This window comes from Vulpes vulpes, chromosome 3 (genome assembly GCF_048418805.1).
Source record: "Vulpes vulpes isolate BD-2025 chromosome 3, VulVul3, whole genome shotgun sequence".
Classification (NCBI taxonomy): domain Eukaryota; kingdom Metazoa; phylum Chordata; class Mammalia; order Carnivora; family Canidae; genus Vulpes; species Vulpes vulpes.
The window spans coordinates 92,548,358-92,571,784 of NC_132782.1; the positions used below are offsets into that span (position 1 = coordinate 92,548,358).

At 45.8% G+C, this 23,427-nt stretch overlaps 2 protein-coding genes across 12 annotated transcripts in view; one reads left to right on the forward strand and one right to left on the reverse strand.

The window, feature by feature from the left end:
* The first annotated feature begins 633 nt into the window (after positions 1–633).
* The window catches only part of ZG16 (zymogen granule protein 16), a 48,664-nt gene continuing 25,870 nt past the window's right edge, over positions 634–23,427 (forward strand). For 2 of the 7 annotated variants that reach the window (XM_026011153.2, XM_072753498.1), the window contains exons 1-2: positions 637–929; positions 1,990–2,051. In XM_026011153.2, the coding sequence (XP_025866938.1) occupies positions 867–929; positions 1,990–2,051 (125 nt within the window). In that variant the 5' untranslated portion in view covers positions 637–866. Of the gene's footprint in view, positions 930–1,989; positions 2,052–23,427 lie in introns of all 7 variants that reach the window. The other 5 variants (XM_072753503.1, XM_072753501.1, XM_072753499.1 and 2 more) reach the window with 4 other exon arrangements.
* Positions 15,732–23,427, reverse strand: part of C3H16orf54 (chromosome 3 C16orf54 homolog) — a 40,737-nt gene continuing 33,041 nt past the window's right edge. For 3 of the 5 annotated variants that reach the window (XM_072753497.1, XM_026011149.2, XM_072753495.1), the window contains one exon: positions 15,732–17,477. In XM_072753497.1, coding sequence (XP_072609598.1) covers positions 16,803–17,477 — 675 coding nt within the window. In that variant the 3' untranslated portion in view covers positions 15,732–16,802. Of the gene's footprint in view, positions 17,478–18,091; positions 22,471–23,427 lie in introns of those variants that run through there. The other 2 variants (XM_072753496.1, XM_026011152.2) reach the window with 2 other exon arrangements.

Here is a 23,427-nt window from a genome sequence, read left to right on the forward strand (position 1 = left end):
GCTCCTTTACTAGAGAGGGTCTAGGGGTCACAGTCTGCCTTGAGGGAGGTAACCTGCCCCTTTGCCCCTTCCTCATTCCTGGAGATCCCTTGCTAAGAAGGGGACAGATCAAGAAAACAATGAGCTCATCTCAGATATGAAAGCTCCAGACAAGACAAGACCATCCTTCACGCACGAATTAAGTGCTGAGCAGCTGCTGTGGTCAGGCTCAGAGCACACAGTGGAGATTAATCTAGCAAAGATGCTGGACAGAAGTGGTGAGCCACTGCCTTTGGTGACACCTTCTCACAGGACACACCCCAGAGATGCCCCTTGGGGCTACACTTTTCCTCTTTAATAAGCACTTCCACCCTTGGGTCCTCCTGTCCTATTCCAGGGAAAACAGTCATGCTCAGCTAGGCAGACTTCCTGGCTCTAGGGAACTTAGATCTCTGGGCCTCAGCTTCTCAATCCCGAAGTGTCATAACTGAACACCCACAGAACCAGGGGCACTTCTAGGTGTCAAGCTAAGGAAATCAAGATTCATGTATACACTGGGAATGGGAAGGCAAAACAGTTGGAATCCAGAAGGGAATCAGAGCCTGACACAGAAGGAAGTATACCAGGAATCTCAAACTCCAATGCCTCCAGGACCCAGAAGATAAAATAAATGGGAGCGAAGTGGGCTGTGGCCAACTGGGGAATGTGTACTGCACCCACAGCATCCCAATTAAGAAAGAAAAAAGAACTCTAGCAGGCTGAGTCTCAAGCTCACCCTTGAACGCAGAAATGGGTCAGCCCTCCAGGCACCTCCCGATCTGAGAGCTGGGAGAGGATCCCATTATCAGAGAAAAAGGAAATGGATCCTGGGCAGGCAAAAGCAACACATGCCTTCCTTGCAATGGAGTGGATTTCCAGGCAGAGGGGACTGCAAGGACAAAGGCTCAGAGGTAGGAAATGACTTGGATTGTTTGGTGGAAGATTTGAAGAGGGGAGCAAGACAGGCGAGATGGTTAGGAGCTGGACTGGATCCAGACCACAAGATGGTAGGCCAGAGGACTTGGACTCTGTCCTGAGAACAATCAGACTGAAGCTGGAAAGTGAGATAAGCATATTTGCTGTAGACCGAGTTCACTGCATCAGAATGCATTTAAGGGGGCCACAGTGGCTGCAGGGAGCCCAGAAGGAGGCTGATGCAGCCCCTCACAGGCTTGAATGTGGGTCGTGGCAATGGGGTTGGAGACAAGGGAATGCAGGCAGAGGAAACAGCGTGTGCAAAGGCTCAGAGCTCAGATGGAACCCCCTGGGTTCAAGGCAGTAGGAGGAATTGGGTGTGGCTGTGGGGGTGGGAGTGAAATCGGAAGAAGAGGAATCTCACACCTCACCTGGTAGCACCCTATCTATCTGGCTACACCTTCTTCTTGCATGGCCAGCCTGGGATTAGGCTTGGATGATTTCCCCAAGCTGCCCCATGCTCAGCGGAGGCCCATGCTTCCATGCTCATTATGGCAAATGTGCCTATCCAGCTGGGTGCTACAGTCAGCATATAACGTGTCACCAACGCTGGCTGGTGGGTGAGAAGGGAACGCCCGCCCGTTGACTGAGTGCCCTTGCTCAGCCCTGGGAAGGTCTCTTTCCCTCCACGCCCATGGGGGTGGGGGTGAGTATCTCCATTTTCCCCAGGAGGAAACTGAGGATTTATGAGGTAAAGAGAGCTGCTCAGGGTCATACATCAATAAAGCGGTGGAGCAAGATTAGAAATCTATCGGCCACTCATTCAATAAATATGGTTTGAACACCTACTACATACCGGGCAGTATTCTAGACACTGAGTATACAACAATGAGTGAACAGACAAAAGTCCCTGTCCTCATGGACTTTATAGTCTAGTGGGGGTGCGGGGTTGGGAGAAAAAAGACAAAACGCCAAGTCCCCTCATGGCCACCAGAGGACACTGTAACCACACCACTGTCCTTTCTCTGCTTCCATCTTCCCTTCTGGGTCCCAAAGATAACAGCCAGGGAGGCTGTGAATATTCAGCGCATCTGCTCAAGGATGGAAGCTGAGGAGAGGTATGCAACAGTTCCTTCTTCTACCCACTTTTCCAGCTTAATCTCTTCACCAGATCCCTATCCAACTGCTCCAGGTCTCTCAGTGACTTTTTAAGGTCCTCTGTACTCCAGAGATTACCAAGGTGCACATGCACTCATCAGTTCATCCACCACTCCCTTCCATTTACCCACCAGCCCACCTCCTCCCATCTCTCCATCCCTCTTCCCAGCCCTCCACCCACCCACCAACTGGGGTACTCAGTCTAGAAGGTCGGGGAAAGCAAGAGGTCAAACCAGGTTGATAGAGACCGTGAATTCAGTGGGCATGAGTGTGAGCGTGCTAAGGCCAGTTATAAACTGAAGGCATTTAAAACTGGCAAGATGTTATTAGTATCTGAAAGCAATTTAACTTTGGATCTTTAAAAAAATCCCACTGTGGTATGATGTGTTGTGGACACATGTATTAATTTATCACTAGGCCTTCAAGACAATATGGTAGGTAAAATTTCATAAATATTTCAGTACCTCTGTACTTTGTTCCAATCGCTTCCTGAGTCTTGATCATCTTGGCAGTTGCTCAGTAACACTTTAAGCCCTGCTATCTGAGACCCTAAGTAGGCTCAGCTTGTAAGACCAAACTTCAAAGTCCTGAAGGGAATCTCATCAGGAGGCTGTGAATAGCATTTCTGCTGATAACTGTACACCCCAAACTCATGCCAGGTGATGAGGGCTTTCTTCATTTCAAGAATGGAGTGCTCTTCAGATCCCTGGAATCTAGCACAGCAGCCCTGGAAAATGATCAGGGGCAGAGATCCTCATAGCTCTACTTTGGTGGGTTGCTGGGTAACCTCTTTCCTCTCTCCCAGCAATTCAGCTGAGAGATTCTGAAGCCTGGGATGGTACCAAGAAGAGCTATCCCATAAGCCCCTTGCTTCTTGATATTTAGTTGCCCTTTAGCCAAAGGAAAGCATTTCTTTGGGATAATATATCAATATGGGAAGGACAATGCTGATGTATTAGAGGCTCGATAAAAATCATTCTTCTCATATTGAACAATAATAATAGTCCCTTAACTGTAATCTCACAGAAAAACAAAGACATTTAATTTTTATTTTTTGCATGACTTGCTTTGTTTTCTTGGAATGTTATGAGCCAGAAGGGGAATCCATTGAGATTTGGCAGCTTTTTGGGTAAATGATTGTACTTAACACAGTTTTGTATTTTTGGTTAACTACCCAAATAGATTATTTCAGGGGCTAAAACAAGCCTTGCATTAAAAAAATTCCAATCTAGGGGTACCTGGGTAGCTTAGTGGTTGAGCGTCTGCCTTCAGCTCATGTTGTGATCCCGGGATCCTGGGATCGAGTTTCACACTAGGGTGCCTATGGGGACCCTGCTTCTCCCTCTGCCTATGTATCTGCCTTTCTCTCTGTGTCTCTCATGAATAAATAAATAAAATCTTTAAAAAATATATATTTAAAAATTCTAATCTAATTAATTCCAATGGCTGAAAAGTGCACTAGGGAAGCCAGAGAAGGTGCCAAAGAACTGTTTCGTGACCTGTCTGTGGCAATAGGTCAGCATCACTCTGTATACAATAATTAAAATAAAACCAAAAAATTTTCATACATCTTTATGAATTAACTCTGATAGTTAATTTATCTTCACCTTTATTTTTCACTTGTTAATTAATTTACTTATCAGGTTATAAAAATTAAGAAGTAAAAATCTCTATTCACTCTCATTCCCTGGAGATAGCCCACTTTTAAAGAGTTGTTTTAAATTCTTCTGGTGGCTCTCTTGAATTAGAAAGATGATGATTTATAGCTTTTAAAGCTCTCTTGACTCTGTGTGTGAAGGACAAAGAATTTAGCTTATACACACCTTTTATTTTTGTTGCTTTATCATTTTCTAAAGTTTATCTGTTTACTTCTTTAGTTAATCTCTGCACCCAATGTGGGGCTTGAACTCATGACCCTGAGATCAAGAGTTGCACGCTCTTGTTGACTGAGATAGCCAGGCACCCCTGTTAGTTTTCCTTTTTTTTTTAAAAAAAAGATTTTATTTATTTATTCATGAGAGACACAGAGACAGAGGCAGAGACACAGGCCGAGGGAGAAGCAGGCTCCCTGTGGGGAGCCCGATGCAAGACTCAATCCCAGGACCCCAGGATCATGACCTAAGCTGAAGGCAGATGCTCAAACGCTGAGCCATCCAGGCGTCCCACACTTAGCACGTTTCTGAGGGTCATCCACATTGTAGAGTGCATTGGTACTTCACTTTTTTGTGTGGCTGAATAATATTTCACTGTGTGAGCAGATCTCATTTTGTTTATCCATTCATCATTGATGCCCATATGTCTTGTTTCCCCTTTTATTATTATGAATAATAATTATGAATAATGCTATTAACAATAAGGCTATTATGAATAGTGCTGGTGTGAAGATTTTTGTACAAGTTTTTTTTTTTTAAGATTTTATTTATTTATTCCTGAGAGAGAGGCAGAGACACAGAAAGAAGGAGAAGCAGGCTCCATGCAGGGAGCCCAATGTGGGACTCGATCCCGGGTCTCCAGGATCACACCCTGGGCTGAAGGCAGGTGCCAAACCACTGAGCCACCCAGGGATCCCTAAGTTTTTAGTGTTTAAAAAGTAATCTCTACACCTAATGTGGTGCTTGAACCCACAATCCTGAGATCAAGAGTTGCATGCTCTACCAACTAAGCCATCCAGATACCCCTGTCTTTTTTATTATGGCCATCCTAGTGGGTGTAAAGCAGTGTCCTAGTATGGTTTTGATTTGTATTTCCCTAATGACTGGTGATGCCAACATCTTTTCATGTGCTTATATATATTGTATATATTTTGTACTGATTACGTATGCTGCAAACTCGTCAAATTCATTTGCTGGTTATAATGATTTTTTGTGGATTCCTTAGAATTTTTTATATATAAGAGCGTGTCTTCTGAAAATATAGTTTTACTTCTTCCTTTCCAATCTAGCCTGGACTATTTATGCTTAATGTAATTATTGATATGGTTAGGGACCCCTGGGTGGCTCAGCGGTTGAGTGGTCTGCCTTCGGCTCAGGGCTTGATCCTAGGGCCTAGGGATTGAGTCCCTCATCAGGGTCCCTGCGAAGAGCCTCCCTCTTCTTCCTCTGCCTGTGTCTCTCTCTCTCTCTCAGTGTGTCTCTCATGAATAAATAAATAAAATCTTTTAAAACATTATTGGGATCCCTGGGTGGCGCAGCGGTTTAGCGCCTGCCTTTGGCCCAGGGCTCGATTCTGGAGACCCGGGATCGAGTCCCACGTCGGGCTCCCAGTGCATGGAGGCTGCTTCTCCCTCTGCCTATGTTTCTGCCTCTCTCTCTCTCTCTCTGTGACTATCATAAATAAATAAAAATTAAAAAAAAAAAAAACATTATTGAGGGCAGCCTGGATGGCTCGGCAGTTTGACACCGCCTTCGGCCCAGGACCTGATCCTGGGGACCCGGGATCGAGTCCCAAGGTGAGCTCTCTGAATGGAGCCTGCTTCTCCCTCTGCCTGTGTCGATGCCTCTCTTTCTCTCCATGTCTCTCATGAATAAATAAATAAAATCTTTAAAAAAATTATTGATATGATTAGATTTGAATCTGTCATCTTGCCGTTTGTTTTTTATTTGTCCCATCAATTCTTTGTTCCTCTTTTTCTGCCTCTTTTTCAGAGGTATTTTTTAGTTTTGTTTTTCCTCTTTTGTTGGCTTATTAGCTATAACTCCTTGTGTGTGTGTGTGTGTGTGTGTGTGTGTGTGTGTGTGATTGTTTTAGGTTTTAGAGCATTCATCTGTAACCTGTCTCCATCTATTACAAATATTTGAGGGGTATTACACCACATTATAAATAGTATGAAAACCTTGTAGACTTGCATCTCTCCCTTCCCGGCCTTAATGCTGCTGTTGTCATACATTTAACTTTTTTTTTTTAAGATTTTATTTATTTATTCATGAGAGACACAGAGACAGAGAGAGGCAGAGACACAGGCAGAGGGAGAAGTAGGCTCTATGAAGGGAGCTAGACGTGGGACTCGATCCTGGGACGTAGGATCATGCCCTGGGCCAAAGGCAGGTGCTAAATCGCTGAGCCACCCAAGCATCCCATTTAAATTTTACATATGTTCTAAACTCCACAATATACTATTCTTTTTATTGAAAAAAAAAATTATCAGGGCACCTGGATGGCCCAGTCAGTTAAACATCTTCCTAAGGCTCAGGTCATGATCTCAGGGTCCTGGAATGGAGCACCACCATTGGGCTCCCGGCTCATCCAAAAGTCTGCTTCTCCCTCTGCCTCTGCCCTTTCCCCTACTAGTGTGCACGCTTCTCTCTCTCTCAAATAAATACATAAAATCTTTTTTTTTTAAAAAGAAAAAATCAATTCTCTTTTAAAGGTATTTAAGGGGATCCCTGGGTGGCTCAGCGGTTTGGCACCTGCCTTTGGCCCAGGGCGTGATCCTGGAGTCCCGGGATTGAGTCCCATGTTGGGCTCCCGGCATGGAGCCTGCTTCTCCTTCCTCCTGTGTCTCTGCCTTTCTCTCTCTCTCTATCATAAATAAATAAATATCTTTTTTAAAAAAGGTATTTAAAGAATAATAAATCTTGGGGCTCCTGGGTGGCTCAGTCAGTTAAGTGTTTGGCTCTTGATTTCAGCTCAGGTCATGATTTCAGGGTTGTGAGATTGAACCCTATGTTGAGCTTGCAAGCTGGGTGTGGATCCTGCTTTGGATTCTCTCTCTCCATCTCCCTCTGCTCTTCTCCCCCTGCCCCTCACTAAAAAGAAAGAAAGGAGAAGAAAACAAATCTTATGTATTTACCCCTATATGTACTATTTCTGATGCTTCTCATTCCTTTTGTAAATCCAGATTTCTTCTAGGATAATTTTCCTGCTGCTTGAAGGAGACATTATACATTTTTATTTGGTGTGGGTTCAGCTTTTGTAAATCTGAAAATGTCTCTTTTGCCTTCTTTTTTTTTAATTGAGATGTAATTGACACATAACATTATATTAGTTTGAGGTGTACAATGCAGTGATTCAATATTTGTGTATGTTGCAAAATGATCACCACAAGAAATCTAATTAACATCCATCCTCACCCATAGTCACAAAAATTTTTTCTTGTGAAAAGAACTTTTAAGATCTACTTTTAAGCAATTTTCCAATAAAGAATACAGTATTGTTAACTATAGTCACCACGTGTAATGTATTACATCCTCAGGACCTCAGGAGGTCAGTAACTTTTCACCCCTTTCACTTACTTTGCCCACCCTCCACTCCCCGTCCTCTGGCAACCACTAATCTGTTTCTAGATCTGTGAATTTGGGTTTTACATTCATATAAATTTTTTTTTTTTTTTGCCAGGTATAGAATTCTAGGTTGTCTTTTTTTTCCCCTCCAATGCTTAAAGATATTGCTTCTCTCACTTCTCATTTGCATTGTTTCTGACAAGATACCTGATGTCAACCTTATCTCTGTTTTCCTATAGTAGTAGTGTCTTTTTCCTTTGGGTGCTTTTTCTAAAAAAATTGAAATATAATCTTCATACTCTAAACTTCACCCTTTTAAAATGTGCAATTCGGTGGTTTTTAGTATATTCACCAAGTTGTGCAACCATCACCACCAACTAATTCCAGAACATTTTCATCATTCTCCAAAGAAACCCTGTCCTCATTTGCAGTCACTGCCCATTCTGTCCTCCCCAAACCTGTGATAACCACTAATCTGCTTTCTGTCTCTTTGGCTTTGTTTCTGGCTGCTTTTTGTATGTATGGTAAAAAACAGAAAACAGAAAACTTTACCATCTTGGACATTTTTTTAGTATATGTGCTGCCGAAGCAAGCACTCTTGGACATTACAAAAAAAGATTTTATTTATTCATGAGAGACACAGAGAAAGAGAGGCAGAGACACAGGCAGAGGGAGAAGCAGGCTCCATGCAGGGAGCCCGATGTGGGACTCAATTCCTGAACTCCAGGATCACACCCTGGGCCAACCACTGAGCCACCCAGGGATTTCCCCATCTTGGACATTTTTAAGTGTACAGTTCAGTGGTGTTAAGTATATTCACATTGTTGTAAAACAGATCTCCAGGGACACCTGGGTGGTTCAGTGTGTGAGGGTCTGCCTTCCACTCACGGCATGATACTGGAGTCCCAGAATCAAGTCCCACATTGGGCTCCCTGCAGGGAACCTGCTTCTCCCTCTACCTGTGTCTCTGCCTCTCTCTCTCTCTCTCTCTCTGTGTGTGTGTCTCTCATGAATAAGTAAATAAATATAATTTTTAAAAGGATTTTATTTATTTATTCATGAGAGACACAGAGAGAGGCAGAGACGCAGGCAGAGGGAGAAGCAGGCTCCCTGCAGGGAGCCAGACGTGGGACTCCATCCTGGGTCTTCAGGATCACACCCTGGGCTGAAGGCAACACTAAACCGCTGAGCCACCTGGGCTGCCCAGTAAATAAATATAATCTTAAAAAAAAAACAGATCTCTAGAACTTTTTCATCTTGCAAATCTGAAACTCTACATTTATTAAACAGTAACTCCTCTGTTCCTCCTTCCCCATCAACCGCCATCCTATTTTCTGTTTCTATGAATTTGACTACTTTCAATACCTCATGTAAGAGGAATAATACAGTATTTTGTCTTTTTGTGATTGACTTATTTCTCTTAGCATAATGTCCTCAAGTTTCATCCATGTTGTAGCATGTGATAGGATGTCCTTCATTTTTAAGGCTGAATAATATTCCATTATGTGTATAGAACATATTTTGCTTCTCCAGTCATCTATTGATGGACATTTGTGTTGCTTGTACCTCTTGGCTACTGTGGATAGTGCTACTGTGAAATCGTGTGCTTTGAGATCCTTCTTTCAATTCTTTTGGACATATACCCAGAAGTAAAATTGCTGAATCATATGGTAGCTCTATTATTTTTTAGTTTTTTTAAAGATTTGTTTATTTATTTGGGGAGGGCAGGAGCAGAGGGAGAGAGAATCTTAAGCAGACTCTGCACTGAGTTTGAAGCCAATGCGGAGCTCAATTCCATGATCCTAGATCACAACCTGAGCCAAAACCAAGGGTTGGACACTTAACCAACTGCACCACCCAAGCTCCCTGGTAGCTCTATTTTTAATTGTTTTCCATAGTGTTTGCACCATTTTGTCACCCCACCAACAGTGCACAAGAGTTCTAATTTCTCTACATCCTCACCAACATGTATTTTCTGGTTTGTTTATTTTAGAGATTGGCAGGGGGGTGCAGCTCAAGAGGAAGAGAGAATCTCAAGCAGGCTCCACATCCAGCACAGAGCTTGACACAGGGATCCACTGCACCACCCTGAGATCATGACCAGAGCCAAAATCAAGAGTCCAATGCTTAACCAACTGAACCACAAAGGGGCCCCCTGTTTTTTTTAATAGTAGCCATCCTAATGGCTGTGATATCTCGTTGTAGTTTTGAGTTTCATTACTCTGATGATTAGTGTTGTTGAGCTGTCTCTGGTTACTTTTAGGATTTCACTCTATCACTGGTTTTGAGCAATTTGATTATGATGTGTCTTTTTTTAAATATATATTTTTTTATTTATTCATGAGAGCCACAGAGAGAAAGAGAGGCAGAAACACAGGCAGAGGAAAAAGCAGGCTCCATGCAGGGAGCCTGATGTGGGACTTGATCCCAGGACTCCAGGATCATGCCCTGGGCTGAAGGCAGGCACTACACCACTGAGCCACCCAGGCGCCCCTGATTATGATGTGTCTTGGTGGAGATTCTTGTGTGTGAGATGTATGGAACTTCTTGGATATGTTGGTTTATAATTTTCATCAAACTTGGAAATAACATAAGCATTAGTTCCTAAAATATTTTTTCTGTGTCCCTCTGTCTCTCCTTTCCTTCAACTCCATTTACTCACACATTAGGCTATGTGAGATTTTTCCACAGCTCACTAATGTGCTTTTCATTAAAATTTTTTGTTTTCTCTGTGTATTTTCTTTTGGATAATTTCTATTGCATTGCCTTCAACTTGACTAATCTTTTCTTCCACCATGTCTCATCTACTGTTGATCTCATTCAATGTATTTTTCGTATCTGGCTCTGTAATTTTCTTTCTTTTTTTTTTTTTTAAGATTTTGTTTTTTAAAGTTATCTCCACACCCAAAGTCACAACCTCAAGAGCAAGAGTTGCATGCTCCACGGACTGAGCCAGCCAGGTGGCCCTGACATTGTCATTTTCATTTCTAGGAATTTGTCTTTTTTATATCTCCCTGTCTCTATTTAACTTTTTTAACATACAAAATACAGTTATGAAAGCTGTTTCATGTCCTTTTCTGCTCATTGTAACATATGTGTCACTTCTGGATTGGTTTCAATTGATTGATTATTCTTCACATTATTCTTCATGTGTTTCCTGCCTCTCTGCCTGCCTGGTAATCTTTCAACATTGTGAATTTTACCTTGCTGAGTGCCAGATATTTTTGTAATCTGTATGATTTGATAGACAAGTCCAGAGCAATGCTCAGCTTATGGCTATTTATTCCCTGCTACTGAAGCCAAACCTTTCCGAATACCCTGCCCAAAGCCTTGTCACATTTTCTAATCTGGCTGGTGGGAGAAGGCCCTGAGTGGGGCTCCCTGCAAAGGTGGCTCTTCCCCTAGTGTCCTTGTGTTCCTTTCTCTCTGGAATTGCAGTGTTTCTGTTACTGTCTTTCATTGCTTAGTGTCCAGTGTTTTGAAAACCATTGTTTTGTGTGTTTTGTCTGGTTTTGCGGTGGTAGTGGTAGTTGTTTCTGATAAGGTAAACCTGGTTCCCTTTCTTCACCTTGAGGAGGAGCAGGGATCCTGGCATATGTTTCTAAGAGCTCCTCAGGTGATCCAGGATGCAGCCAAGTGACAGCCAGTTTATAGAGCTGTTTTCTCTGCTTGAAATTTTTTTTTCAATCAAATAGAATCTTTATTTCCTCTCCTCCATTTTCTCTGGGCTCTCTTTCTGGAACTTCGTTCAGATGAATATTGAATGGATTGATCGTCTCTTTTCTTTCATATTTTCCATTTCTTTTTTTAAAAGATTTTATTTATTCATGAGAGACAGAGAGAGAGAGAGAGAAAGAGAGAGGCAGAGACACAGGCAGAGGGAGAAGCAGAAGCAGGCTCCATGCAAGGACCCCAATGCAGGACTCGATTCTGGGACTCCAGATCACACCCTGGGCTGAAGGCAGGTGCTAAACCACTGAGCCACCCAGGCATCCCTAGGCAATAATATCTGTAATTTCCCAAACTATTTCTTGTTCTTCAATTACCATGTCTTCCTAGAAACCTCTATTGTTTCATGCTGCATTATCTCATTTATTTGTTTCCTCCAGGGCTGTTTGTTTTGTCTCTTCATCCTAATCTTTTTGGTTCTACTGGAAGTGAGTCAAAGGAGATCCACGTAGTTCACCAGCAGGCCTATACCTGGACAGGCTGCGAGTTCTGTGGGCAGGTGTATTAATTGATGAAAATGTTTCGCTTCAATCCTCTCCCCAGGTCCCATTTGGCAATGTCTGGAGACATTTTTGGTTGTGATATCTAGGGGGATGCTACTGTCATCTAGTGGTTACAGACCAGAGATGCTGCTAAATATCCTACAGCATACAGGAAAGTCTCCCACCACAAAGAGGTATCTGGGCCAAATGTCAATCGTGTGAAGGTGGAGAAAACCCTGATTTAAGACAATCTGAGAGCAGCCTGCCACACCTCACACCACCAAAGGTCAAGACAAGAAGGGACTCTCCACATCCACTTCAGGAGACTTCCCAGGCATTTATTCAAGTTTGTTTAAAGGAGATCTCCAGGGGCACTCAGCTGGCTCAGTTGCTGGAACATATGACTCTTGATCTTGGGGTTTTGAGTTCGAGCACCATGTTGGATGTAGAGATTATTAAAAATAAAATCTTTAGGGATGCCTGGGTGGCTCAGTGGTTGAGCATCTGTCTTTGGCTCAGGCTGAGATCCTGGGGTCTTGGTATTGAGTCCCACATCGGGCTCCCTGCAGGGAGCCTGTTTCGGCCTCTGTCTATGTCTCTGCCTCTCTCTGTTTGTCTCTCATGAATAAATAAATAAAATCTTAAAAAAATAAAAATATTTAAAAAGAAAGAGGGGTGCCTGGGTGGTTCAGTCAATTGAGTGAGCATCTGACTCTTGATCTTGGCTCAGGTCTTGATCTCAGGGTTATGAGTTCAAGCCATCTGTTGGATTCCAGACTGGGTGTAGAGTCTACTTTAAAAAATTTAAAAAAAAAAAAAAAAAAAAAAAAAAAAGAGAGAGAGAGAGAGAGAGAGATCTTCAACTGATGGCTCATGAACCACAAGTGGCCTACAGCTTTGGTTCATTTGGCTTTTATTAAAATACTTACATATATATAAAGTGGTCAACATTTTGGTTGATTTTACCTAAAAAACAGATTTCTAGTTTCTGCTAGAATATCAGGACAGACGTGATTAATAGAGCTGAGTGGCTGCTGTCCCTACAGATGGGCATGTGTCCCTTCCCACCTCTGTCCCTTGGTCCATTTGGCCACCTATATCTCCTGCTTGGCCTCTTTACTCATGCAAATTCATGACCCCTGTATTTTCTTTTTTCCTGGTTTTATCCTGGGGACAAATGTTGTCTCTGTACCCAAGGACAGCTGTGGAGTGATTCTGAGATAATCTTCTAGTTAGTCAATTTGTTTCTTTCCCATTGTTACTATTACTTTGGAATAATGGCAGAGCATATAAATAGGAGGATCATATCTGCCACCATTGGTGGTGGAAACTTGGGAATTTTCAGGTACGAGACAGCAGGTGAGGCCATGGGCATGAGTGAGATTGCTCAGGAGAAGCGTGGCAGGCGAGAACAAAAGCTGTCCAGGATGGACTGCTGAAGAAGGCAGACAAGAAAGAAGTCAGAGAGGATGGCCAGAGGGAGGGAAGGGATATCAGGTGTGTATGGAATCACAGAAGCCAAGCGAGGAGAACATGTCAAGAAAAGAATCAAGGGATACCTGGGTGGCTCAGCAGTTGAGCATCTGCCTTTGGCTCAGGTCGTGATCCTGGAGTTCTGGGATCGAGTCCCACATCTGGCTCCCGCGGGGAGCCCACTTCTCCCTCTGCCTATGTCTGCCTCTCTTTCTCTGTGTCTCTCATGAATAAATAAAAAAATCTTAAGAAAAAAAGAGAAAAAAATGTAGCCTACAGAGCCTACAGAGGTATCCTTTAAGTAAAATATGCAGGTCATGATTTTGGTGAAAGCAGTTTCTAAAAAAAAAAAAAAAAGAAAGAAAGAAAAAAAAGAAAGCAGTTTCTTCTGGAGTGCTGGAGGCATGCCAAAGCCTACAGCAGGTTTCAGCTGCTGGGGAGAGGAGGAAACCTAGACTGTTAAGACAGACAGCTCTTTCCAGAAGTTTGGCAGTGAAGGAGGTGCGAGGTCATGCGTGGTGAAGGATGGAGAATTGGTTGTCGGTTGGCTGGTTTTTTTAAGGTGGAAGAGATCTGATCTTGTTTATAGAGGAAATAGTCTGGGTTTTGTGATGTCGTGAACAGTGTAACCTAAAGAGCACATCCCCACCATAAAACAGGTAGAGATTAGGCATAAAATCAAGTAAACATCCCTCAAAATGCACAGCTGGGTTTCAAGATAGTAAGGGGAATCCCCACACACAAGGAGGAAATTGAAAACCAGAGCTCTGAGGCCATAGATCTTGGCAACAAAGGGGCTTTGGGCTTTACCTTCACTTAGAGATTGGAGATGAGGTCTTGCAGGGCCATTGAAAACGGAGACCCTAATATAAAGCTCAACCCCTTAAAGGGGGACCCTTAGTGAAGGAGTAGAATAGAAAAAAAGATCTTTCCATCGGCTCAGAGAGCACAAAAGAACCTTGCCTACCTCGCCCTGAGATCTGATGGCAATAGAAAAGTCCTGAGAATTCATTGCCGAAGGCTTGCCCTCACTTGGATTTGGGTTCCAAGTTTGCACCATCTGGATGGTCATGGAAGCCCAGATAAAATGAGCAAATAACATGGTTCAGGGTTCATAATACCCTTGAAGCATCCTTGACAGGAGCAAACCAGAATCTCTCTAGAAAGACACCATCAAACTTAGTCACATGGTGTCCCCCTGCTGACTCTGAGTTCACAGCCCTGAATTAGAAACTTAAAAGGAAACCATCTGTCATGGACAAAAGTAAGCACCCCAGAACTCCAGACGACAGAATCATGGAGCATAAGACCACACAGTAAGTATATTTTAAGCACCTGAAGAATTAAAAGAAGGACTCAGCATGAGAAAGTAATCAGAGGGTGTTAAAAAGGAGAGGCAGAGGTTTAAAACAAAGAGAAAGGGAAAGGGTAAAACTAATGCCACTGTTAATCCACCCACCTAGCCATCCGTTCCCTTTTCCTGTGGCCCCTTGTCTGGGTCTGAGAGTGTAAAGATGACTCTGGGGACAGCAGGCTGGGCTCTAGGGCAGGAACATCACATTCGTCCATGCATGTGCACACCCCTCTTTCCTTTCCCAGCATCTTTAAGAGGTCAAGCTAGAAAGTCCCCACAGGGCATCTTGTTCAACCTTTTTTTTTTTTTTTTAAGATTTTATTTTATTCATGAAAGACACAGAGAGAGGCGGGGACACAGGCAGAGGGAGAAGCAGGATCCCTGCGGGGAGCCTGATGTGGGACTCATCCCAGGACCCTGGGATCATTACCCTCAAGGCAGATGCTCAACCACTGAGCCACCTAGATGCCCCTCTTGGTTAACTTTCAACTTTCTCATGCAGAGAAAGAATGTGAGTCCTAGCAACATAAAAATCACTTTTCTGAAGTCTCCAAGTGCGTGGGCGGCGAGGCCAGCTGGAGAGCCAGGGCCTTGCCTCTGCTGATCACTTGACATGCGGGCTTCTGAGCTCTGAACACTGTACGCCTTTTGTGTTTCCCTGGCAGACTGTTTGCCCCTCATGTGCAGGGTCCCCACGACCCAGTCCTGCCAGCTGATGGTGACAATGAGAAGCAACATGGTTTTCCAGCTCCTGAGTGACAGAGATGGGACCAGAGCCCTGATCTCTATCTTGTATCAGTTCTGTGTCCCTGTCTTCTGTCACCCTCCCCCAGCCCTGCCCCTGCCACTGGAGACGATGAGGTCGATGAGGTCGATGAGGTCGCTGAGGTCGTTGAGAGCCAGGGCCTGATTCCTCCACCCGCAGGGCCTGGCTCAGAGGAATGCCCTGCTGGTACTTCCACTTCCTTCCTGCATCCAGGGGGCTCCAAGGCCCTCCTGAGCAGGAAGGAAGAGCTGTGTCCAGCATTTCCCGGGTGTGAACTTGGGAGGTTCCTGGCCATTCAGTAGCACAGGATGGCTGCTCCCCCCCCACCCCCCAGGACTCTGAGTCTGTCTCTGTACTTCCAGGGGCGGGGGTGGGGGGTTGGAGAGATGGCAGGATGGGACTAGGAAGTCTGACACTTTCCTAACACTTACTGATCCACCGGTTCTCTTTTCTTTTAACAAAGAAAGAGCAGATCTTTGAGTAAATGAATGCCTCCAGCAGTGAAAGAACAAAGTTTATACAATATCTTTGTTTACCTTGTATTTATTTTCATGTTGGACCTTCTATTTATGGCAAGTGATACTGGTTTTCCATTTGCAGAAGTGATACAAAAAAGGTTCCTTTTAAAATAAATTTATTAAGCAAATAGTAAGTCATCTTAAAGAAAAATACAGATGGTTAAGTGATATGGCAAAAATCCTAACATTCATGATTGAAGTTTGGGAAATCAAACCCCAGGAATGGAATGGAAACTACTTCCCCTCTCCCCACTCCTGGCTCCTCTCCCAGAAGGGAGGTCAGCTCTTATAGATGGCTTTAGGGCCAAGGACATCCCTGGGCTCCATTTCTACAAGGGTGGAGTGTTATAAATAAGCGTGTCCTGGGGCAAATCCATCTCTCTGGATTGATCCAGCAAGGTCCGAGGGAGATGACCAGACGCTGGTGCTCTGCCCTGGGACAAGGTTCCTTTCCACATTGGATCGCACTCAGGTCTCCTTGGCTGGTGTCCTGCACCCTGGAGGGGTCAAGGTCGGAAGGGTGCCCCTGGTCTCTGTTGATACGAGGTCCCGGGTCTGGGCAAGGAAGGCAACTCCCCAGTTTGGCTGATGAAGTTCCCTGTTGCAAGCTGAGGGTCAAAGGCACAGTTGAGACGTAGTAAGACGCTCCTTTGCCTGGTCTTGTGTTTCCTTGGAGGCACAATCTGTGGCTTTGAGAGGCTGACTTCCTGTCCTCTCCTGCTAGCATCCACACTTGGCCTTTTTCTCAGCATCCACGGGAACCCTGCACGCCAACCCCGGCATCTTAGCTGCACAGCAAAGGAAGGCGGAAACCCCCGTGATGATGCTATTTTCTGCCTCTTTGGTACCTTGAGATCTTAATCTGCAACGTGATTTTGGTGTCTTCTGGCCCAGAGTGGGCCCCACCTCCAATTCTCTGCAGCCTGGGGCAGCCAAAGGCACACACCTCTGGGCTTCCTCTGCAGCATCAGCTCTGTCCACAGGAAACTGCCCAGCCCCAGATCCAGGGAGTTGAAATCCAGATGTAAAAGGCCGAGGATGGGTGGGGGGCATTCTTCCCTGGGGACCCAGGTATCAACTTGGGCTCCTAGGCTGGAGCTTCAGGGTCTTCTCTGAGGTAGGGCCTTCTGTATGGGTCTTTGGGAGGCCAGTCCTCCAGGCCCTGGGGATTCAGAACCCCACACTGGTCCGACCTTCACGCCTCCAGAAAGCTGAGATCTGCTCCAGGGTGACCCGAGGCTGGAGGCCCCACTCAAAATCGGGGCTTCCTAGTCGCTGCCTCTGGGCCTGGGGGCTCCCCAGATGCATGTTGGCCTCTGGCCTCTGTTCAGGCTCAGCCCAGCTTACCAGGCCTGGGGCGTAGGGCCTTTCCTCCGAGGCCTGGGGCCCCCAGAAGGTGTTGCAGGCTGGGGCCCTCTGTGGGGTATGGTGGGCCAAGGAGCCGGGAGGGGTGAGTGGGGCTAAAGGGACAGGTGGGGCTGTGGCTCTGGCCTCCAATGTGCCCCCAGGGGTGGGAGGGTCTGGGGGCTGGTCCATGAGCAAGGGGACTGCAGAGCCATACCAGTCCTCTGAGCGCTCTCGGGCAGTACCCCTGGGCTCGATCCACAGTTCTCCTCCAGGGCGCCAGACCAGGGTGGGTGCGTGGTTGCCAGGGTCCGAGTGCAGAGAGCGACGGAACAGGCGTTCGGCCAACACGGCTGTGGTTAGGAGGAAGAGTGCGGCGAGGGAGGCCAGGGCCAGCATGATGGGGATGCAGGGCCCGCAGGGCAGTGGGGGCCACGGAACCAGTTCGGACACAGGGAGTCCCTCCTGTTGCCCAGAGGGCTGCTCTGGTGTTGAAGACATCTGGAAAGACAGGGGTCAGATGAGACAGGGTCGCCACAACCTAAGCGGGGGCAGGAGGCAGTGAGTGTCCAAACAAGGGCGAGGAGAAAGACAGAGGCCTGAGGGGAGCAGCATCTGGCCCGGGAAACAGACCTGGGCAGACAGAGGAGCCAAGGTGACCCAGAAGGCTGGAGAGCAAGGGTCCCTCCACGGCCTACAGCCAGACACTTCTGCTCAGGCTCCCCAGCCTGCTTGCAGAAGCCCCAGTTCCCTTTCAGACCCTGGGGTGCCTCAGACAAAACTCTGAGGGCCCCAGGGGCTTCTTTCCTCCATCTAGCACCCCCACCCCCGCGGCCCAGGTCTGGCTCTGGCTCAGAGGAAGTGGTGGGTAAGATGAGACTGTCCCCTCCTCCCCTCCCGGCCCCCACCCTGTGTGCGCCCACCTGCCACTGGCCAGCACCTGGGATGCTCCTGTGCCCTCACCACTCCCCTGGGCTTGGTCTCGCCTCTACAGGCTCCAGCATGCTCGCTGGCTGTCATGCCAGGTGTCTGGCGCCTCCTCTGCGCCGGCCCCTGCCTGACTGCTCTGCCGGGCCCCCCAGCTTCCCACCTGCAGGGGCGTCCCGCTGCCTCACCTTACCTTGGGGCACCCCCAGGGCTCCTGGCTCTCCCTTTGGAGCACTCCCTGTGACTGAGCGCCCGGGCAATTGCCTCAGATGAGGGCGGAAGGGCACCACCTGTTGCTGGGCAACTGTGCCCCAACTCTTCTGGCACTGGGGGTGGGGAGCGTTTCCTAGGCGACCTGGGGGGATGTGGTCAATGTGGTGGGGAGGCGTTTCCTGGCGAGAGGTGGGGCTCAACGGGCAGTGGTTGTATTGAACTCAGTCTCACCCCAGCCAGGCCCCAGGCCTCAGGCCCCAAAACCTTCCACCAGAGACCAAGAGGTGGGTTCACAGAGCACCAGAGGCTCCTTGCTCTCCCTACTCCGGGGCCGTGGCTCTGGCCCTGGCCCACCCACACCCTCCCCTCTCCTGCTCAACCCAGCCTTCCCCATACTTTTTATGAATACACATTTCTCTGTCTTCAGAATATTTGGCCTCAATTTTGGTTGGAAGACATCGGTGAGGTGTGGTGTGGGTAGCAACAGAGTAAGGCCTCTGGGAAGAAGCCCGGTATAGAATCAGGCTCAGGTCTATCTCCAAGGCCCTGGACATTTGCCACCCTGGCTCCTTTCTCCTGGGGTGAGGGTCCGCAGAGCCTGGGAACGCAGCATGAGGGAGTGTTGTCGGTCACTCGGGTCCCTTTGGAGATTGTCTAGTTTGACTTGCTCGCCGACAGATGACAAGCAAACCCCGTGTAAGGGCAGTGTCGTGCCCAAGGTCACACAACCCATGTATGTGGGAAGGATGGGAGAAGCATAAATATAAGTTCCTAGTCTGGCAAGCAACTGAACAGAACACAACTCTTACTTGGGATTAATATTTTCTTTTGCAAGCCTTTTGAGAAAGGCTAAAAAATATGTTGAAATGCTAGCATCTTACAACATGATCACAAGGACAGCCTGACTCACATTGGTCTGTCCTGGTGGTTTTGAGGAAAGGGCCAGAAGGAGCACAAAGTGTGGCATGAGATAGGAGTAGGTAGAAATAGAGTTTGGAGGCTCCTAGCCCTATGACACATGCTTGAATCTGATACAATTATAATTTGATGAGATCATAAGCCTTAAAATAAAACCTGAAATTGGAGCACATGGGTGGCTCAGTAGGTTAAGTGTCTGCCTTCAGCTAAGGTCATAATCTCAGGGTCCTGGGATTGGAGCCCTTCATTGGGCTCCCTGATCAGCAGGGAGTCTGCTTCTCCCTCTCCCTCTGCCCCTCCCCCTGCTTGTGCTTGTTTTCTCTCTACCAAATAAATGAATAAAAATCTTAAAAAAAAACAAAACAAAACTGAGAGACGCCTGGGTGGCTCAGTGGTTGAGTGTTACCTTCGGCTCAGGATGTGATCCTGGGGTTCTGGGATGGAAACTTACATTGGGCTCCTTGCATGGAGCCTGCTTCTCTCCCTCTGCCTATGTCTCTGCCTCTCTCTGTGTCTCTTATGAATAAAGAAATTAAAAAAACAAAACAAAACACTGAACTTGATACCACTGAACTGGACACTTAAAAAATGGTTGATTGCAGCACGTGGTTGACTCTTGGAAGGGCGTGCGACCCTAGATCTTGAGGTCATGAGTTTGACCCTCACTTTGGGTATAGACATTACTAAAAAATAAACTTAAAAAAAATTAAAGAGATTGGGACACTTGGGTAGCTCAGTCGGTTAGGTGTCTGTCTTCAGCTCAGGTCATGATCCCAGGTGTCCAAGGATTAAGTCCCGCATCGGGCTCCCTGCCCAGCGGGGAGTCTGTTTCTTCCTTTGCTCTTCACCATGCTTGTGTTCTCTCTCTCCCAAGTAAATAAATAAAATCATTAAAAATAAATAAATAAATAATAAATAAAATAAAATTTGAAAAACAGGCTAAGATAATACATTTTGTTACATGTATTTACAACAATAAGCTTTTAAAAATCTAAATAAATAAATAAATTTGAAATATATGTAATGTTTTGTTTTAGTCTTTCCTTAAAAAAATAAAACACTAGGGAATCCCTGGGTGGCTCAGCGGTTTGGTGCCTGCCTTCAGCCCAGGGTGTGATTCTGGAGTCCCGGGATCGAGTCCCACATCGGGCTCCCTTCATAGAGCCTGCTTCTCCCTCTGCCTGTGCCTCTGCCTCTCTCTCTCTCTCTCTCTTTCTCTGTCTCTCATGGATAAATAAATAAAATCTTAAAAAAAAAAAAAACACTAGAAGAGTAAACATCATTAAAACCAGGAAGATAGGGGTCGCCTGGGTGGCTCAGAGCTTAAGTGTCTGCCTTTAGCTCAGGGTGTGATCCCACCGGGATCGAGTCCCACATTGGGCTCCCTGCATGGGGCCTGCTTCTCCCTCTGCCTGTGTCTCTGCCTCTGTCTCTGTGTCTCTCATGATTAAATAAATAAAAATTAAAAAAAAAAAAAGATGCTTAACCAGCTGAGCCACCCAGGCGCCCCCCTGCATGTTTTAATTCTTAACTGCCACCTATCACTTAAAAAAAAAAAGCTTAACATTTTTATGTTTCCTTAAAAAATTAAAAATAGATTTATTTTGTGAAATTGTACTTTCATGTATATACAGAACTGAAAGCAGACTCAAACAGGTATTTGCACACCAGTGTTTGCTACCAGTGTTATTAACAACAGCCAAAAAGGTGGAAAAAACTCAAATGTCCATCAATGGATGAATGGATAAACAGAATGTTATACACACACACACACACACACACACATATGTATATATACAGTGGAATATTATTCAGCCCTAAAAAGGAGAGGCAGTCTGACGCGTGCTACAACAGGGATGAAACTTAAGAATGCTATGCTAAGGGCAGCCCCGGTGGCGCAGCAGTTTGGCGCCGCCTGCAGCCCAGGGCATGATCCTGGAGTCCAGGGATCGAGTCTCACATCGGGCTCTCTGCATGGAGCCTGCTTCTCCCTCTGCCTGTGTCTCTGCCTCTTTCTCTCTCATTCTCTGCATCTCTATGAATAAATAAATAAAATCTTAAAAAAAAAAAAAAAAAGAATGCTATGCTAAGTGAATTAGGCCAGTCACAAAAGGACAAATACTGTAGGATTCTACCCATTCGAGGTCCCCAGGGCAGTCAGAGTCATGGAGACCAAGAAAGTAGTGTGGTGGCCAGGGCCTGCGGGGAAAATGGGATGGGGAGTTGCTTAATGAGTATAGAATTTCACTTTGACCAGATAAAAAAGTTCTCAAGATGGATGGTGAGGATGGTTGCACAACAGTGAATATGTACTTAATGCTGTTGACCTATACACTTAAAAATCATTAAAATGGTAAAATTTATGTTGTATGTATTTCACTACAAGAAAAACTTTTGCTTGTAATTTCCTCACTCCCAAATAAGTCTGCATTCTTTTTTTTTTTTTTTTAAGATTTTATTTTTACAGTAAATCTCTACACCCAATATGGGGCTGAAACTGACAACCCTAAGATCAGGAGTTACACGCCCACTGACTGAGCCAGCCAGGCACCCTAGCTTGCATTTTTTTTTTTTTTTACAATCTTCTGCAGCACAGGGATCAGAACCCAGATATCCTGACACTCGGGTTCCTCCCACTCCACTGCTCAAGAATTTCTGAAAGCAGGAATCAGGAAGTTACTCAAGGAGTGTATGCAATAGAGGAGTCTCTGGGTCAGAAGTCTATGAAACAACCCTGGGGGAGGTGTCTTCTGGGCTGATGGGGTGCTCCTGGGGCTAGGTGCTCTGGGAGGAGCCTGATTCTACTTGGAACCAGTGAGAGAATCATAGACTAGCCGGCTGGCTTGTGGGCACCCATGGGCAGCATTCTGTCCTTGGTGCTCTTACCGCCTAGGTGTGTGTGGTGGTTTTAAAACATGTCTGCAAGTTCCTTGACATTCCTTCTCTCATGAGGTTGTGTCTAGTCCCCCATCTCTTGAACGTAGGCTGGCCTTAGTGGCTGACTTCTAATGAATGGACTAGAGTAGAAGTGATAGCATGGCCCCCAAGCCTGGGTTTAAAGAAAAGGGACAGGGGGCACCTAGGTGGCTCACTTGATTAAGTGATCGAGCATCAGACTCTTGGTTTTGGCTCAGGTTGTGATCTGGTGGGTTGGGGGATTGAGCCCAGCTTCCGGCTCCACACTTAGTGGGGAGTCCACCTGAAAGTCTCTCCCTCTGCCCTTCCCCCAACTCTAAAATAAATAAGTCTTAAAAAAAAAAAAAAAGGGACAGGGGTGCCTGACTGGCTCAGTCTACAGAGCATGTGACGCTTGACCTTGGGGTTGTGGGTTCGAGTCCCATGCTGGGTATAGGGATTACTTTTTAAAAATCTTAAATAAAAAGAAAAACATTTAAAGAAGGGACAGAGCTCCCACCTGGCTTGGGGTATCTACCTATATATCATCTATCCATCTATCATCTATCTATGTCTTTTTTTAAAAGAATTTATTTATTTATTCATGAGAGAGAGAGAGAGAGGCAGAGACACAGGCAGAGGGAGAAGCAGGCTCCATGCAGGGAACCTGATGTGGGACTTGATCCCAGGATTCCAGGATCATGCCCTGGGCAGAAGGCAGGCGCTAAACCACTGAGCCACCCAGGGATCCCTATCTATCTATCTATCTATCTATCTATCTATCTATCTATCTATCTATCTATCTATCTATTTTTCAATCATCTCAATGCTCCCTCTTGGAACCCAGTCACCATGTGTGAGGAGGTCCAAGATACATGTAGGTGATCTGGTCAAAGTCCAAGGGGCAGTCCCAAATGACAGCCAGCATCAGCTACCCACCTGTAACTGAGCTATTCTTCCATGATTCTCACCCAGCCTTTCAGCCACCCCAAGTGCAGCAGAGATGAGCTATCCCCACTGAGCCTTGTTTAAAATAGATTTATAAATATATATATATATATATCATCAAGACACTGCCTTAGGTCACTACATTCAGGGAGGTTTGTAACACCAAAGTGTATACTGGAACACCCTATGGCATTGCTCTCCCAGGATGAGTAAGGACTGTGCCTCAGAATCATCTGTGGGGCCTTCTCCAGTGCTCACTCTTTGTCTCTAGGTCCCTCCCCTCATCCTATTCCACTGTTTTAGGGCCTAAATTGGGGAGGGTGAGGAGAAAAACAGTAGCAACAGCAGCACCGAGGTTGGTTAAGAAACGCCACAGCCATTCAGATCTGCCCTCCCCCTCCGTGGCTGAGATACACTAAACCTGTCTGTCTAATACAGTAGTCGTTAGCCACATGCAGTTCTTCCAATTCAAATTAATTCAAATAAAATAAAATCAGTCCTTCAGTCTCACTAATTACATTTTAGGTGTTCAACAGACACATGTAGCTAG